General features: G+C 32.7%; 1 protein-coding gene across 7 annotated transcripts in view; it reads left to right on the forward strand.

Moving 5' to 3' along the window:
- Window positions 1-15,691, forward strand: part of LOC105331810 (alpha-mannosidase 2) — a 50,381-nt gene that overhangs the window by 28,249 nt on the left and 6,441 nt on the right. The window contains exons 1-2 of one of the 7 annotated variants that reach the window (XM_066086560.1): window positions 2,236-2,318; window positions 5,357-5,466. The exons of 1 other annotated variant lie outside the window; for it this stretch is intronic. Coding sequence is in view for 1 of the 6 variants with exons in the window: in XM_066086559.1 (XP_065942631.1) it covers window positions 7,743-7,818 (76 nt within the window). In the remaining 5 variants the exon portion in view is untranslated. 5 more of the 7 variants (XM_034470508.2, XM_034470509.2, XM_034470507.2 and 2 more) reach the window with 5 other exon arrangements.

Genomic DNA, 15,691 nt, shown 5'->3' on the forward strand with positions numbered 1-15,691 from the left:
TTTGAATTCTTCTGAAAGCAACTTATTTATTGTGTCAAAAACATGCAGCGTCAATCTTAATTGTCTAGAAAACGGTGAAACTGACAAGGTTTAGAAAAAGTAATTTCTTTTTTACTCATCATGGGAGATTTTGCCATTCCTACCCTGCAGATAGGAAAATCAAGGCTTAAACTGTGAAAATTTATTTACTAATTTTACTGGCACTGCAAGGAATTCTGGTTTTGTGACAGAAACAGTCACATTGAAATCCCACATCGAATATGATGGGTTTATTTTTTCCTTTAATTACAGCATGTATTCTATTTTAGTTAGGAAGAACAAATATCAAATTCCTATAATAAATCATTGCAAAATAGAAATTGAGAAAATCTGCAGAAACTTAGCAAATAAGTACACTGTAACGCACTTTTTGCACTTTAAGTTTAGCCCAATGTTACACTGTACATTATTGCTTATAGTTATGGCTCAATCCATTTGAAAAGGCATGCAACGCAATTAAGGAGACTGGATGCTCAACAAATTACCCATCAGATCTACCTTAAAATTAGTTTTAGCCATAAAATATAATATTTAGTATAGGAAAAATCTCAATATTTTAAGTTCAAAATCTAAATGTAGTCCCCTATTTCTCTATACAGAGCTTTTTGTCTCAAGGGGATTGATAGTCTAAAAATGGCTGCACCCTCTGAATGTCATATCATTTTGTTTTATGCGTATTGAAATGATCAAGTTTTATGCCAGGAATATGTTGTTCACACCTAGTTGAGAATAGTCTCTTAATATGAAGGTTGAGCATGCATCAATTTTGGTTCCTGCAAACATTTTTTTAATTTCCATTTATGGAACATAGTTTTCATAGCACAAAAATCTTAACAATATGACAACTGACAAATAATATCATATAGACTTTGATTCTTTGACAAAATCAAATATAGAAATTCCCCTTCTGGATCATAGAATTGTAAATGCTTGAAATGGAAAGTAATCAATATGAGGAATATATGTACAAATGTTTTAAGATTTTAAGGTTGAATCGTGACCACAAACATAAACTACTGCTGTATCATTTCATTCTCCAAATAAATATTATGGCAGTAGCAGTATTTAATTTTGTATATTTACATTTTCCAGTGTCTTTGCCTGTGATAACACTAGGTATTGATTTTGTTCTATATAACCCATAATACAAATGACTCCAAATTAAGGGCCAGCAGGGTTTGCTTATTTTAAATATTCAATCATACGATGGCTTAAAATTATATAAATATAAGTAATAAGGAATCATTCTTTGAATATTATGAGGTGATAATTTCGGTCGGGGCGTGATCAAATCTATCATAAAGCCCTTCGGGCTTTATTGGATTTGATCACGCCCCGACCGAAATTATCACCTCATAATACTCAAAGAATGATTCCTTATTCCTTATTTAAGATTGACCCTTTCACATGATTTAATATACTTTGAGAAAAGTTAATTCCCATATTTTTATTTTCTTTTATCAAAGATATACAGATGTTCACTAACATTTTGCTATTCAGAAGGTTTTACTGCAGCAAGATGGTAAATTTACGGTTTGTTTAAGCTTGCAGTGAATTTGAATGTTTCCTTCAGATGCCAGACTTAGAAACCAAAACAAACATACTTTCTCAAAACTTACAACAGTTTTAAAATAAAATCAGATAGGTTCTCTTCTTTTTATGAAATTAGGCTGCTGCTTTTTCTCAATAGCTGTAGTATTTTTGTATGCTTCAACACCTTGCATTTTCTTATGATTCATGGTTATTTTTTTCTTATCCTTTCAAATGCAGCCATATGTATGATGGCATGATTTTCAAATCTCAAAATCAACTCCATAGATTTACTAGCTCATTTGTTTATCAAACAACAAACAATTGTGTCACGGAGTCTTGAGAAAAATTCCAGGAATCCTTTATTCCTAACAAACTTATCGTTGTCAAGACGATAACATGCATTTTGAGATTGATAGAGGCTGTTTGGAGAGTATATATTTATGCACTGACCTCCCTCCACTTCAGCCTCTCCCATCCCCCAACCCCCACCTTCCCAAAATCAAGGCAAATTTTCTTATAGGGATAATTAAATCCATAATTGTAACGATAGTTATACACATTCAGATCAACATTTAAAGATATGCAAAGTTTAAAATTGATCAATGCTGAAGCTCTCGATCTCTGCTCTCTGAAATATTGGAAGACCATTTTTTGAATACAATGAGATGGAACTAGAGGCGTGACATTATTTTTCCAATAATGAGTTGTCAGCCACTAATTCTGCATTTTCCTCTTCTGAAACAGAGGTATGTAGTATTCTCAGACTGAGACTAGTGTACTGACTTTGATCACCTTGGGGTATCTCGTGCAATTCAATAATTAATGAGCCGACTGTCATTTGTTACTGGTCTTAATGACTCTGTACAAGAATCTGGAAAATTAATTAGAATGGAGGATGCTCATTGCATTGTTCATTGCTTTCAACAGGTAAGGAAAATATTCGTTTCTTTCTCAAGTTCATTCTGTTGATTCATTCTCTGCGGAGATTCTTGTCCCTGACATGGTGGTAGAAATGTTTGACATATATCCTGTAGCTTACTCAAAGGGCCTATAATTCATCCTGTTGGCTATTATCTTCCTGGGATAAGGCATTATGCGATAATGATGCAACATCTGCATGCTAATTTTCACAGGGTTCCTGTCATCTTACCCCTGAAATCTAAATGATGGGATCATGAAATGTGTGAATGATACTGTCATTTTTATGCAAACAGATGTTTCTGATGAGCATATTAATAAAGATATTGGCACATATTGAGAAATTTTGTAACGGCAGACCATTGAAGTTGTACGTATCTGTAATTAGGATACAGTAAAAAATTGTGTTAGAATTTTTATTATGTACAAAGGAAAGTGGGAACAGATGTATCGTTTGTAATGGCTCCCACATTAACTTTCAAGTTTGTTCTTTAGTAGTCCTTTGCTTGACTTAGATCTTATCTAATGTGTTTGTAATAAGTTCCCAAACTTTCTAAAATCTTTGAAAACAAGTAATTTTAGCAACTTGTTGGCAATGTGTTTTTGCTCCAAAGTGCAAAGCAATAATTGCTTAAAAGGGAAAGTAGCCAGAAATGCATAGAACTGGGAAACAGTTTTATTTGTCAAGTTGATTTGAGAAAAAAGCGGTTTGATGGAATGGCTTGCAATTTAGAAACTAAAATTAGGCCTTAGTCTTTTATTTCTTAAAAAAAATGCATATTATTATAAGACTTTGTAGGGTGTTTTTGACAATTTTGATGTAAATGATTATATGGAATGCAGTCTAGACCCAGGTCAGCAGTACAAGACAGCTTGATCTGTCATGCTGGAGAGACTAGGAGTAGGAGGATGTAAGATAAAACTATATAATTACTCTGTACAGATATCGATGAGGAGCTGGGAATTAAATATGGTACTAGTACCTTTTTTTATTCATTTCAAATGAAAAGCTAATTTATTGTGCTTGCTCTCAAGATGCTCAATTTTTTTTTGCTATGAATATGCTTTAAATAGCATAAGAGATTACCAGAAGTAAAAAACAAGTTTGAGACTTAAGAAGCTTATTTACAAAGAGTTTCACGACTCCCATTCAATTTGCATGGTGCCATTTTGTTCACCATGTTTACCAGTACATGAGTCTAACATAATAATATAAATCCTCTGCTGCATTTCTATATCACCCATTGCAGTAATAATCAATTAGATGGTGCCTAAGATCCAATTATTAGGACTAATAACCAACACTAATTAGACTTCAGTATTGCCCTCCTGCTTATCTTGTTTGGTTAGGTTTTAGTCACATACTTCTTTGGAAAAGATTATACGAACATTTCAAAAGACCATTGATTTATTTCACTTTGCTTCTCCTCAGTTGCTATTCGTCTAGCTAATCCTTGGGGATTTTTAGGAGAACCTTGCATGTCATCATTAATTTCATAATTTAAGACTATTTTGATGAATGTAACACTGCTATTCCTCTGCCTCATTTTGATAACTATTTATTTTCACGAGGCCATATTGTCTAAGGCCAGAGGCTTCCAATTTCATTAAGTACATATTAAAAGGATTTCTTCCCCAAAGCAACAAAAATATCAAGCAGCGATCAGATGATCTTATTGTAGTATTTCTAAAGGGCCAGCCTGTTTATCTCAGTAAGTCCAGGGAAGATGCTGTCTCCATGCTTAGACATTTACTCAAGAATTAATTGGAGTAGAACTGAAAGATGTTTGTAGCAAAACTGTTAATTCATTTACCATGGAGCAAAGAAAAATTACGTGTCTCTGTATTTTTAGGATTTCCAATCAGAACCGACAACATTAACCAAATTGATCATCTCTGAATATCCCTTTTTCCTTCTTACACAATGCTTTGGAGTTTTTGTTGAGTTACGAAGTGTTGATGTATGTAATCAGAGATAGAAATAATGTACCGATAGATCTATATTTTCTTTGTTTCACCAGCCCTACGCTGTCTCTCTTTCTCATGATGAAGAGGGAAAAGAAAAACTAGTTTATTTTTCTGAGCAAAGATGGATGGATAGAGGAGAAAAATTCTGATCAGTTGGTAGATGACATGGCAGCAAAACAAACCAAAACATAATTTTACGCTGGTTTACAATAACTATGTATTTCTCCTGATGCATGGGTGTTAGAATTAATTATGGGGTGGTCCATAAGTTAGAAAAACAGATGTACTGGCAGGATTCTCAAAGAAAGAAAAACAGCTTCTGTCGAGGAAAAAGAAAAAAGAGACTTATGAAAAAATGCCGATCGGCATATATATCAAAGAAACTTCATTTCAAGAATCGTGGTCTTGTTTTTCTTAAAGCTTATAGAAAATGTAGGCAATGAAGCAGACGTTAAATTAGAACACAGGATCAAGATTTATCTGTAAAGATTTAGATTGCAATGCCAAGTATCTTGAGAAAGAATATGTGGCATCAAATAAGTTGAATAGATTTTGCACAAATTACCTTATTTTTTGAGCAATAAAATGTCACTTTCCGTGAACTTCAGGCCCTGCCAAAAGAGCTTAATGAACAAAGAAAGGTCTGTTAGGATTTATGGGATCTGTGTCTGTTTAAGAACTGTTTTGCGATTGGAACATGGATTTCTGTGTCATTTTGACACTTAACCATAGCAGAGCTGGGTTGCCTGTGGAACAGTAATGGCTGCAGATGTGTTTATTTCGGCCATTTACTCATTAAATCATAAAAAAAACCCTTTACACTTTGGAAGATGATAACCACATGCCTAGCATATTGTTTGATGTACTTTTGGTGGCGAAGGTTTATTTTCTTTTTCAGACAGTATAATAACCGCCAGGCTGGGTGAGTCCTGGGTTCAGGGTCGACCCGGGTGATATATGGGCAGTTATGAGACCCTCAGAATGCTGATGTTGGGCGAGATACCACCGGTAAGGATCTGTTGGTCAGTGCTATCTGCATGAGCAGACAATGAGAATTCTTGCAGACATTTCTTTCACTTTTGTTTTACTAGCATGGTGACCACACATTGAAATAAAAAGCCTTTAATATTTAATATATTTCTGTTTTCAAGTATCATTCGAGAGATGTTGTAGCCTTCCAACATGAACAAATGGTGGCATATAACTAAGTTTCAATAATTGAACAGATTGAACCACACCATTTCTAATTTCTTGTTCATTGGACATCTGCATGATGAAAAAAGATATTAAATTGGTGTCAGTCTTGTACATGACAATCTGAGCAGGCTATCCAAATAATTATATGAAGGTATTATGATATATTTTTGGCTCTAGGTGGAATTAACGAAACTTATCAAAGATAACTGACTTGAAATTTTATTGGCAAGTCGTACGTACAACATTTTAATTTTCAGATATTCAATCAGTAATGCTACCTGAAAATGATAATTAATTATTAAAGGTGAAATCATAGTCCTTTTTTAATGTTGCATGCATATAAAAGAAAGAAATGAAGAAAAAAATGTAAACTAACTTTAATGACACCAGAAACCTTTGTGTGTATATATTATGTTTGACAATAGTATGTCATAAAAGTTTCATGATATACCCTCATGGGAACAACGATGTCAGATAGTTTTGAGTGCATTAGGAAATGTGGGGACTTTATTATTTCCAGTGTTGGGTATTATGCAGACATATTGCATTGGGACATGTAACTGAAGGCAGCACCGTGACTCCATTTATTGAGCACAATTCGCTTTGATCTGCTGGGAGAATACCAGTAAGCTTTAATTGTCAGGTGATCTTGAGCAGTGTTGTTGTCTCTTTCATTGTTTTTTTTTTTTGGTGTGTTGCATTTATTGCTGTTTAATGAAGCTAATCTATTTCTACTTGTGTCTGCTCAAAACTTGTTCAGGTCAATATTTTAAGACGGAGTATGACTCCCATTAACGGGAAATCAATTTTTTGAGTATGATCAATTATTGATGCTTCTCTTAAAATTTGGTAAATAGTTTCTGAAAAGATTTGCTTTTAAAAATTATGACCAAAAAATAAAAATTATCTTGCAGTGTTGAGATATATTCTGAGGTATAATAATCAAATTTAATATCCATTTGCAAGGTGCTATGATTTTTTTTTCTTTCTACAAAGGCGTTTCTGTAAACATGAATACAGTAAGGGATACTGTTTATATTTAGCATAGTTTTATGTAACATCTTGAAATCTTTAATATGAGTAGATTATGCATATTGGTATATTGTTGAAACAGATGGATTCTTTGCTTCAAGGAGGTATATATGTACAGACTTCATTTCTAAGTTAATTTTTTGGAGATAACTTTTTTAGAACAATGCAGTATCAATATCTGGATTATGTCATGAAATCAGCAGATGTTGTTATTATTAGATTCTAATTTCATTTGTTTCAGATTGGCAGTCCCAGGTTACCCACTTTTTCTACATTTTTAGTAAACTTTTTTGCTGGAGATTTTTTTTTTTGCCAAAATTAGGCCTCAAATTTATTATGCTGCCAGTACAAGTTGTTGTATTTTTTACACAGAACAATATGATAATCTAAAGTAAATTAGCTCATGGCGAGAATTGTTGCATCACTATGATAGTATCAGAGCTAAAACACATGTAAAGCCTCATTTCCAGACTGGTAAATCCGAGAGGGCCAATCAGAAGCCTGACATGGCAACAACCTTATCTCTCCTTCCAATCCTAGAGAGCCAGAGATATAAATATTAAGGTTAGGGGTTTTTTAAAAGAAAAATATCCCACTAGAAAGATTTTTAAGACAGAGGGAGTGAAAATGTATTTTCCAACATAGAACAGATGTGCATTTGTAGGGAGAAAATACAAGTCTGAGATCTCTGATTGTTTTCCTCTACCTAAAGAAGTAGGTCTGGTTGTAACCCAATCCTACTCAAATAAATAACTGCTGAACAAAGTGGTATATATGTCGGGAGTGGGAAATATTTGATTTGATTGGCCAGTGGCTCTTCCCCAAGGTTGAACCGGGACACTGTAGCTGAGATTGCAGAATTAGACATGGCAGTAATGTGCAGAAGCTGATCAGCATCAAACTGAACATCATCCTCATTTTGTGATTTTAAAACGATTAAGAAAAAATGTCCTATTTGGAATACTTTGATGAATTTCCCTCGATTTACTTTTAAAAGATTCTCTAGTTGCTTTTTTAACCCTTTTTATTTGTTATCTCCATTAAGAGAGTGACAAATGTGTGAAGAGAATGATAAGAATTTTCAAGGATTTTTGTTGAGAAGGATTGCTACAGACAACATGAGATTATCAGGTTGGTTTACTAATATATTTTTTTATTAGTCTCTCTTGGAGGAGAAAAATAATTTCTTTTTGCAGCTGAAGCACATCATTATTCTAGCTATTATTGGATATTTTTGTTTTAAAAAAAGCAAATTCAAGAAATTATTATTGGAAAATTGTATAGCAAGCAATTTTGAGTTTTCAGTTTGATATTTCTACTTATAAGTATTTAAAGTCTAAAAATATCTAAGTGAATCTTTGTTAGTTTACCACTTGAAATGTGTAAATTGTCAAATAAAAAAGTAATATCAGAATAATGGATACTTGGATATAGATTGAATCGGTGTCAAATATATTGGCAGTTTTCAGATTTTCAACCATTAAATGTTGATCGGAAAGCCGTGCTGTAATTCCGTTCTGATCTAGTGCTACTTTATTCTCGAGTTGGGTCACCAGCCTTTAAATTAAAACTCACTTGAGATGATGTTTTTAAGTAATTGATCCACTGTTTTCCTGTAGGGTTGGATTAGATTTACAATTACCAACCCATGTAAACTTCATTCTGTTGATTGTAACAAGTAGATTGACTCATGTTAGAATTTCATGCTCCTAAAACAAACCGCTGAGGATTCCTCTTTCTCAATTTTTCAAAATTATTTTGTAGCAGAAGTTTTTTCCAACACAAACAGTTTAGCTAATAAAGTTGAAATTTAATCAGATCAAAAGATTAAATCAATAAAGACATTTTTTTCTTCCTTGATGTTTGCTTAATCAAGTCCACTCGGAATGAACATTCTATTTATTTTGGTTAAAAGGTTAAACTGTCTAATTCTGAGTGGTATCTATCAAATTATGTTTGGGGTGTTTAGGCTAATCTGTTGGAGATCCATGGAAAAATACTCTTATCAGTCATTCTGTCTTTTTTGCAAGATGTGCTATTGAATCATTTTCAAACGGTTGGCTTTGTTCTGACAAAAGTAAATAAAGGAATCGGTGAGTGTGAGAATTAATCATTGCAGAAAAAAGTTGGTTCAGTATAAGTCTATTTAAAAACTTGATTTATTACATTTTGTTTTTGATTCTGAATTTCATTTATAGTAATTAAGATAAAAAGATTCTTTTTTTTTTATCTTGCTTGAAAGTCAATTTAGATTTATGTTTTTAATGAATCGTGAGAAAAACTACTTAAACTGCAAAAAACCATCATGACAGAGCTATGTGGTTTATTCTGGACACTCGCTCACGGTGGCTTGGACAATGCAAAAAATCCCACACATTTAACTGGAACTATATATACTATAAGAAATAATAAAAGAAATATTCTAAGCATTATTATATATTGTTTTGTATTTTTTGAGGAACAATTTTTTTTTATGGAATATTTTCATAGATCCACACTTGTCAGTTTTTGACCCTTGATTGTTGCCAGAAAAACCATGTTCATCTTTGGGATTTATCTGCCCCCCTATCTAGCAAGAGTTATCTCCTATTTATATAACTTTTTATCAGGGCCGGTGTTTATCTCAATACCCCCAGGGGGCACTGTGTCTAATGGAAGGGCCCATCCTTTCCCCCTCTTAATCTCTTAACAACAAGACCAGTGTTCATTGCTTTGCATAATATCTCTCATCGTTCTCAGTATCTTCTTCATCACACACATGTCTGGTATAATTTCATATTTAAAATCTCATTCACCTTCTATCTATCTATATATACATATATATATTTTTTTTTTAGGATTTCAAATCTTGATTTATATTTGGAAAACCATCGTTTCTGTCTCCTGCTGTGCAAACAACTGAACATTGAATCTGAACATGCTCATTATGTAATAAGCTCGAAGGCCTTACAGTTACTTCTTTCATTCATCTATATCTGTGATCTAATCATTTTGTAATAATTCAGGGAGAGGAAAAAATATCATGCATGCACGTGGATGCGTGTATTCACAAAAGCCATTTAATAAATTTATCCCAGTAGGCAGGGGGTGTCGAATTTTGATCCACAGGAAATGATGTATGGATTCTCATCCCTGATTTATAATCTTTATATTTGCAATAAAGTGCATTTTCCTGAATCAGAAATTTTGTAATTTTGCTCCCATTCATTTTTAAAAAGTAGTATCCCAAGAAGTCTGCAATTTCAGCTAGTTTTCTAGAAGTCTGCAATTTCGGCAAGTTTTCCCACTGACTAGTTTGCTCTATGACTGGGTCTGCATTTTGGAGCAGAAAACTTTGCATGCACGTGGAAGCATTTTTGTCATTGTTGCTCATGGCAAATGTTAATTAATTTGATGAAAAGATGCCTGGTCTAAGCAGAGAATGGATAGTATATCTGAAACTTAGGTGCAATATTAATGATGCAGCACCGGGATGGAGATAGCACTCTCATGTCAAGCCTGCGATCTAATTAGCTCTGGTATGCTGAATAAAAACACTCCATTTGTTCTTATGCTCAATATGGGAAGAGATTAGGGATGATTTAATGATTTTATTGCTCTTCCTATAGCTTGTACTGTTCAAAGGAGTTGCTCTATTGGTATAATGCTTGTGTAGTGTAAATGTAATTACCATTCTCCTTCTTTCTTTTTCAATTTTTTTCTAGATTGACCTTTGTAACTTTTGACCTTTTGACAGTGTAGATGGGTCAACCCAATCACAGCTGGGCCTCTGGGATTGCTTTGATTTTTGTCTGATCGCACACAGCACTTATTGCCTTTGGTGTATGTTTTAATTAGTTTTTTTTTTCTTTTTGGTAGTAATTTAAATTTGCTCCTCACTCTAGATAAAATAGGTTGGTGTATTTGAGACCCAAAAAAAAATATAGATTAAAATAAGTTAACTGTATATCTCAAAACAATGTGAACTTAATTTGCTCTCTTGTTACATCAGGTAGGAGTACCAAGTAGTTGTTGAAGTTTCTTAACAAACATATCTTCAATGAATTACCTTTGTCAGAGACCCATGGAAGGTCTCACATACGCTTACTGTAAATGTATACAAATTTAAGCTGGCTTTGGTTGCTTCAATATGTATGTTGCTAGATGTAGAGGCTGGCCTCAGGTTTACACTTAGGATGCATAAAATAAAGCAAAAAATCACTATAAGAAACAAAATTTAGAAGGAATGTAAAAATAGTAGGTCACCAAAATGTAATATAACTTCTACTTATCTTGTGTGTTTTTGCTGATTAAACTATAAGCAAAGTTTATGGATCTTTTACCATCAATGCTAAGTACATGTGCCTGAATTTGTAAACACATAGCTTAAATATTTATTAATTTCTTTAAACATATCTTGTCAGAACGAGAGAGAGTAAGTGGATAGTCAAGTAATGGTGATTTGATCATCAGCAAGAAGTTTACAGCTCTATTTCCTACGACCCATGTGCGTTATTAATGATGTAGGTGAAAGGAGAGGATTTTTCCTGTCTTTAATGCCATTCATTGGTGAAGCATCACATTGCTTAGATATATTTAGTACTCCCTGAGAACCTGGTTTTTACATATCAAGGCTCATGAAATTTGCAAGTTGTTTCCATGTGCTACTTAATTATCTTGTTTTATTCATGTTTTTTTAAAATTCAAAATAAACCTGTAAATGCCATTCAAAGGCCTTTGTCTTTTTCTTCCTGATAGAAAACAAAATTATTGAGAGCAGGAAAATTTGCGAGCTGATCTTTGATTATCAAATGATGTGTGCTGATTTTCTTCTTTCCTGGCATGTTTTGCAAGATATTAAAAGTGCATCTCTTTCATTTTGATAATCTGCCCACAATTTTCGTGTTCAAGGTATGTTCTTAAAGATGATAATTTCGTAAACATCTAAAGAATGACTTAATTAATGTTATTAGACTAATTTTGAAAAGAGGGACCACCTGAAACAGGAATTACCTTGATAACCTGTAAAATGATCACACAGGGCAGATCAGGGCTTGTTTATCAGATTATATTTAAAGAATCAGGCTTTTAGAGTTCAACATTGGTATCAGAAAATATTCATACCCAGGTTTTTTTTTCTCTGGCTTTGAGATAAAAATAACACACATGCTCAGCCATACAGGCAAGAGTTGATTCTTTCTTTCAGAGAGAGGGACCTCTTTTATCTTTATACGATGTGCATCATTTCAAACCGAAACGATGTGAATCAAGGCTTAAGCCTTTTATTAAGTTCATTTTAAGTCTTGTTTCTGGTGAATTTCACTTCCTACTTTACTCTGACAGAGGATGTAAGGAAATAGCAATTACCTTGAGAGAATCCAACAGGGGATGAAAACAGGGGGGCATACGATCCTTTTACTTTTTTGCCCTCGTTTCATTCATTATTTCCTGATAAAATAGATATTCACTATAGGCAGTTACTGATTAAGTCATTTTCTGTGTTTAATGGGTTTAAAATTGGTGAAAGGTTTATCAAATTGAGTTTTGAAACATGGCATTATATCATGCAGATGTTCCTCATTATTTGCTAAAATGATGAGCATCTCTGATATTTCTTGAGTTAAATGATGATTAGATTATATTTTTAATAAGGTACCCTTGCAAATGGAAAACTGTATCACAAATTAAAGTCATACAAAATGTAAAAATACATTGGAAAGGAAACCTGACTACAGCATATGTATATACATGTACTCTCTATTTTAATCAAAACCTAAAACAGTCTTGCTATAGCTACCATCAAGGCATTAGTACACAAGAATATATAAAGTTATAAAGGAAATAAATATAATTGCAAATATGATATAAAGTGGTTATTGCATTGCCAGTAATATATATAGTCATTACTCATTACCAAGAATTGGATTAAGTCTGAGAGATGATATATGCTTATGGCATTAAACTTTTGCAACTTTTCTTACTTACTCTCACTCATAAGTCATAATCTCTTTCATAATTTTACTTTGTTTTTAAAGTAAATAAGACAAACCAAAGTCCAATTTTGTTCCACAAATTGAAAATGTTGTGAACTAATGATGAACTATAACAATTAAGGTTTGAAAAAAAAAATTACTGTACACATCACATCACATTCTTATACCGGTATTTTTATCAAAATGTCAATTGCCTGCATCAAGTCGACTTACCATCTTTGTACGTAAAAATTTTTGTATCCATTGCACAACTCGAAATGGATCTCTTTTGTTTTCTATACATAATCGGTGGTTATATGCATGTGATCATTAGGCTGCCACGTAATAATGTTGTGTTATGCCAAATTTTGCAATTTTTCTAAGCAGAGGAAGATTTTTTAAAAGCAACATTAATTTTATTCTCAAAGCATCAATCTTTTTTTAGCTTTTAGGTATTATTTTTATTCAGTCTCTGAAACCAAGTACATCATCATTTAGTCCAGAATTTTGTTAGTTTGAGTTTACAGTAAAACTGCGTTATAGCAAAGTCCTAGGAACTAATGGATTTACTTTGTTACCTGCTTAATTTGCTATATCCGCATAACATATTCGTAATAAAAACTATAGCGAATTGCCAAATTCACTACAAGTAGACATGTTTTCTTTCACCAGACTACTATTTTTGCTAATTGTGGCTTAGAATGAAAATACATTCTTTCACACCTTTAATAATTGGATTGTAGATTGAAGAATTCATGTAAAAATAAATTCATTCAAACAATTATGTTAAATGGTAGTGCAAAACTTTTCAAATTGTAAAGAAATTTGTTATAAAAGTGTTTATTATTCATCTCTATAGGACTCAAAATCTTTGCTATATCCTTTGTTATATCTGAATTCATTATAGTCATAAAAATTTGTTCAGAATTTTACCGGGGACTCGAAAAAACTTCACTATAGGCGAGATTTTGCTATATTCGCATTCGTACTAAATGAGTTTTACTATGTTAACGTAACCTTGTCCACATACATATACTTCAGGTGAAAATTTAGTACACTGATTCATTCTGCAAAATTGCTGTATCTCAACCATGAATTATCAGTATTTCTAATATAGATGACCCTTATTCCAATGGAAATTGCTCTCCATTGCCAAGAATATTTTGATAATGAACACCTACCTAGTTCTTAAACTTTTTTATGTAAAGTTAAAAAAAAAATGCAAGGTATAAAACAGGGAGGTTTTTTTTAGGAAAAAAATTGCAAAAAAAAAATGGAAAAGAGATGTATGAATGACTACACTGATTGTGGATCGAGTGAGAGAGAAGGGCCCAGGTAGCTGAAGTTTTTAATGGTTCTGTTCATCTCACATAATACCAGCAGGCTCAGATGTAAAGATGCTCTCCTCCGATAACTCCTCAGAAAGACACAAGTTGTTGTATAATGGCTGGGTCTGGTGATTTATAGGGAGCTTACTGGGATTTGAACAACCGGATGCAACACCAGTATCGCTTTATGTCAATTAAATAAAGTTTTACACAAGGTGAGCCCTTCAAAGATGCTCCAAGTGGTGAGCTCATCACAGCCATTAATCTGTTCAAATGAACCAATGATGACCTTGGATTGTGAACACGTCTGAGGCTTGTATAGATAAATAATAAAGTACTTGTTTGTATCTATATGATTTTATAAAGAAAGATACAGCTGATGGTGAATGAAACCTGAGACTTTTGTATTGCAAAATAAAAATCTATTACTGAGCTATTCTGACATATTTTCAATGGACCATTGTTATTTTAGACAGCTTCATTTCCTTCAAATTGTCCAAATTAGTATAGCATTAGCATGATTTTAAATCTTCAATGTATATTATTCTAAAATTTGGTTTTCCATAATTTTTTTAAGGAACTTGATAACTGAACCCTCATTGTATTTATAAAAGAAAAAAATTAAACATTCATATGTGTATACAATATGGATCTGATGTCTATTCACTAGAATGTAGCCATTTAGCAAAGAAAATAGTAGAACAAACAAGGGAGTTTTATAGGAAATTGGTTATTTAATTGCTATATGCTTCCTGAAAGTTAAGCCACCTGAATTTAAATAGTAAATACTTCTTTTGTCCCAGGACAGAGATATTTTTCTGTTAATTTAGACTTTATAGTGTCAAACGACTGACATATCTTCATTTTCAGTAATTTCTAATAATGAACTTTTGCAATACAGCATAACAAAACTAATGAGTTACAAAACTTTTATCAATTCATGTTGCTGAAATCCCCTGGAGTTTGTCACAATTGTTTATCATGTCTGTAAATTGTTCAGAAACTTCAAAATTATATCATATAACCAATTCTGTTAGCATATAAATTATTTTGTTCACCTCGATGGCTGGTCTCTGGTTTCATGTGGAGGAAAGAATAAAGAAACAAGTGCTATTATATTATCTTCAGCTGCCAACACATGAAACTTGTCTGGCAAAAATTTAGTACCACATCAAAAAAAAAAATAACTTAATGATGTCCCTGTCTTCAACGGCTGTATTCCCAGTCTGCTAGATTTTTTTCGGGTCACATTGTACTTATCTAATAATTGATTATATAAATTTGCAAAGTTACTATTTTTTCTGTAACAGGCATAGGGATTGGTCCCTTGTTATTTGCCGAAATGACACAATTCTAGGAGCTAGGTGTCAAACCGAATTGTCAAATCCGGGACGGAACCAGCAAAATTAAGTAAATTAGGGGTTAGACTTGTTGTCAATGCTCACAGACATCAATAAACTATGAATTTTATGAGCACAACTCTTACAAGAATATGATGAAGATGAAAAGAATAAGAAAATGGCTTTCTCGCATGTGTTGATAGTTGGAGGGACATAACAAGATACCCTGTACAATGTAATTACTATATTGACATGTTTTATCTACTTTCCCTTGCATGTACCACATCAATAATAATGGTTTTGTAATTGGTTATTCATAAGGATATAAAAAAAAAGAGTCTCCTTAATATTCTTTGAAGAAACTATTAAAGGTACCTCAATTAAT

The sequence above is a fragment of the Magallana gigas genome, chromosome 6 (genome assembly GCF_963853765.1).
Source record: "Magallana gigas chromosome 6, xbMagGiga1.1, whole genome shotgun sequence".
NCBI lineage: Eukaryota > Metazoa > Mollusca > Bivalvia > Ostreida > Ostreidae > Magallana > Magallana gigas.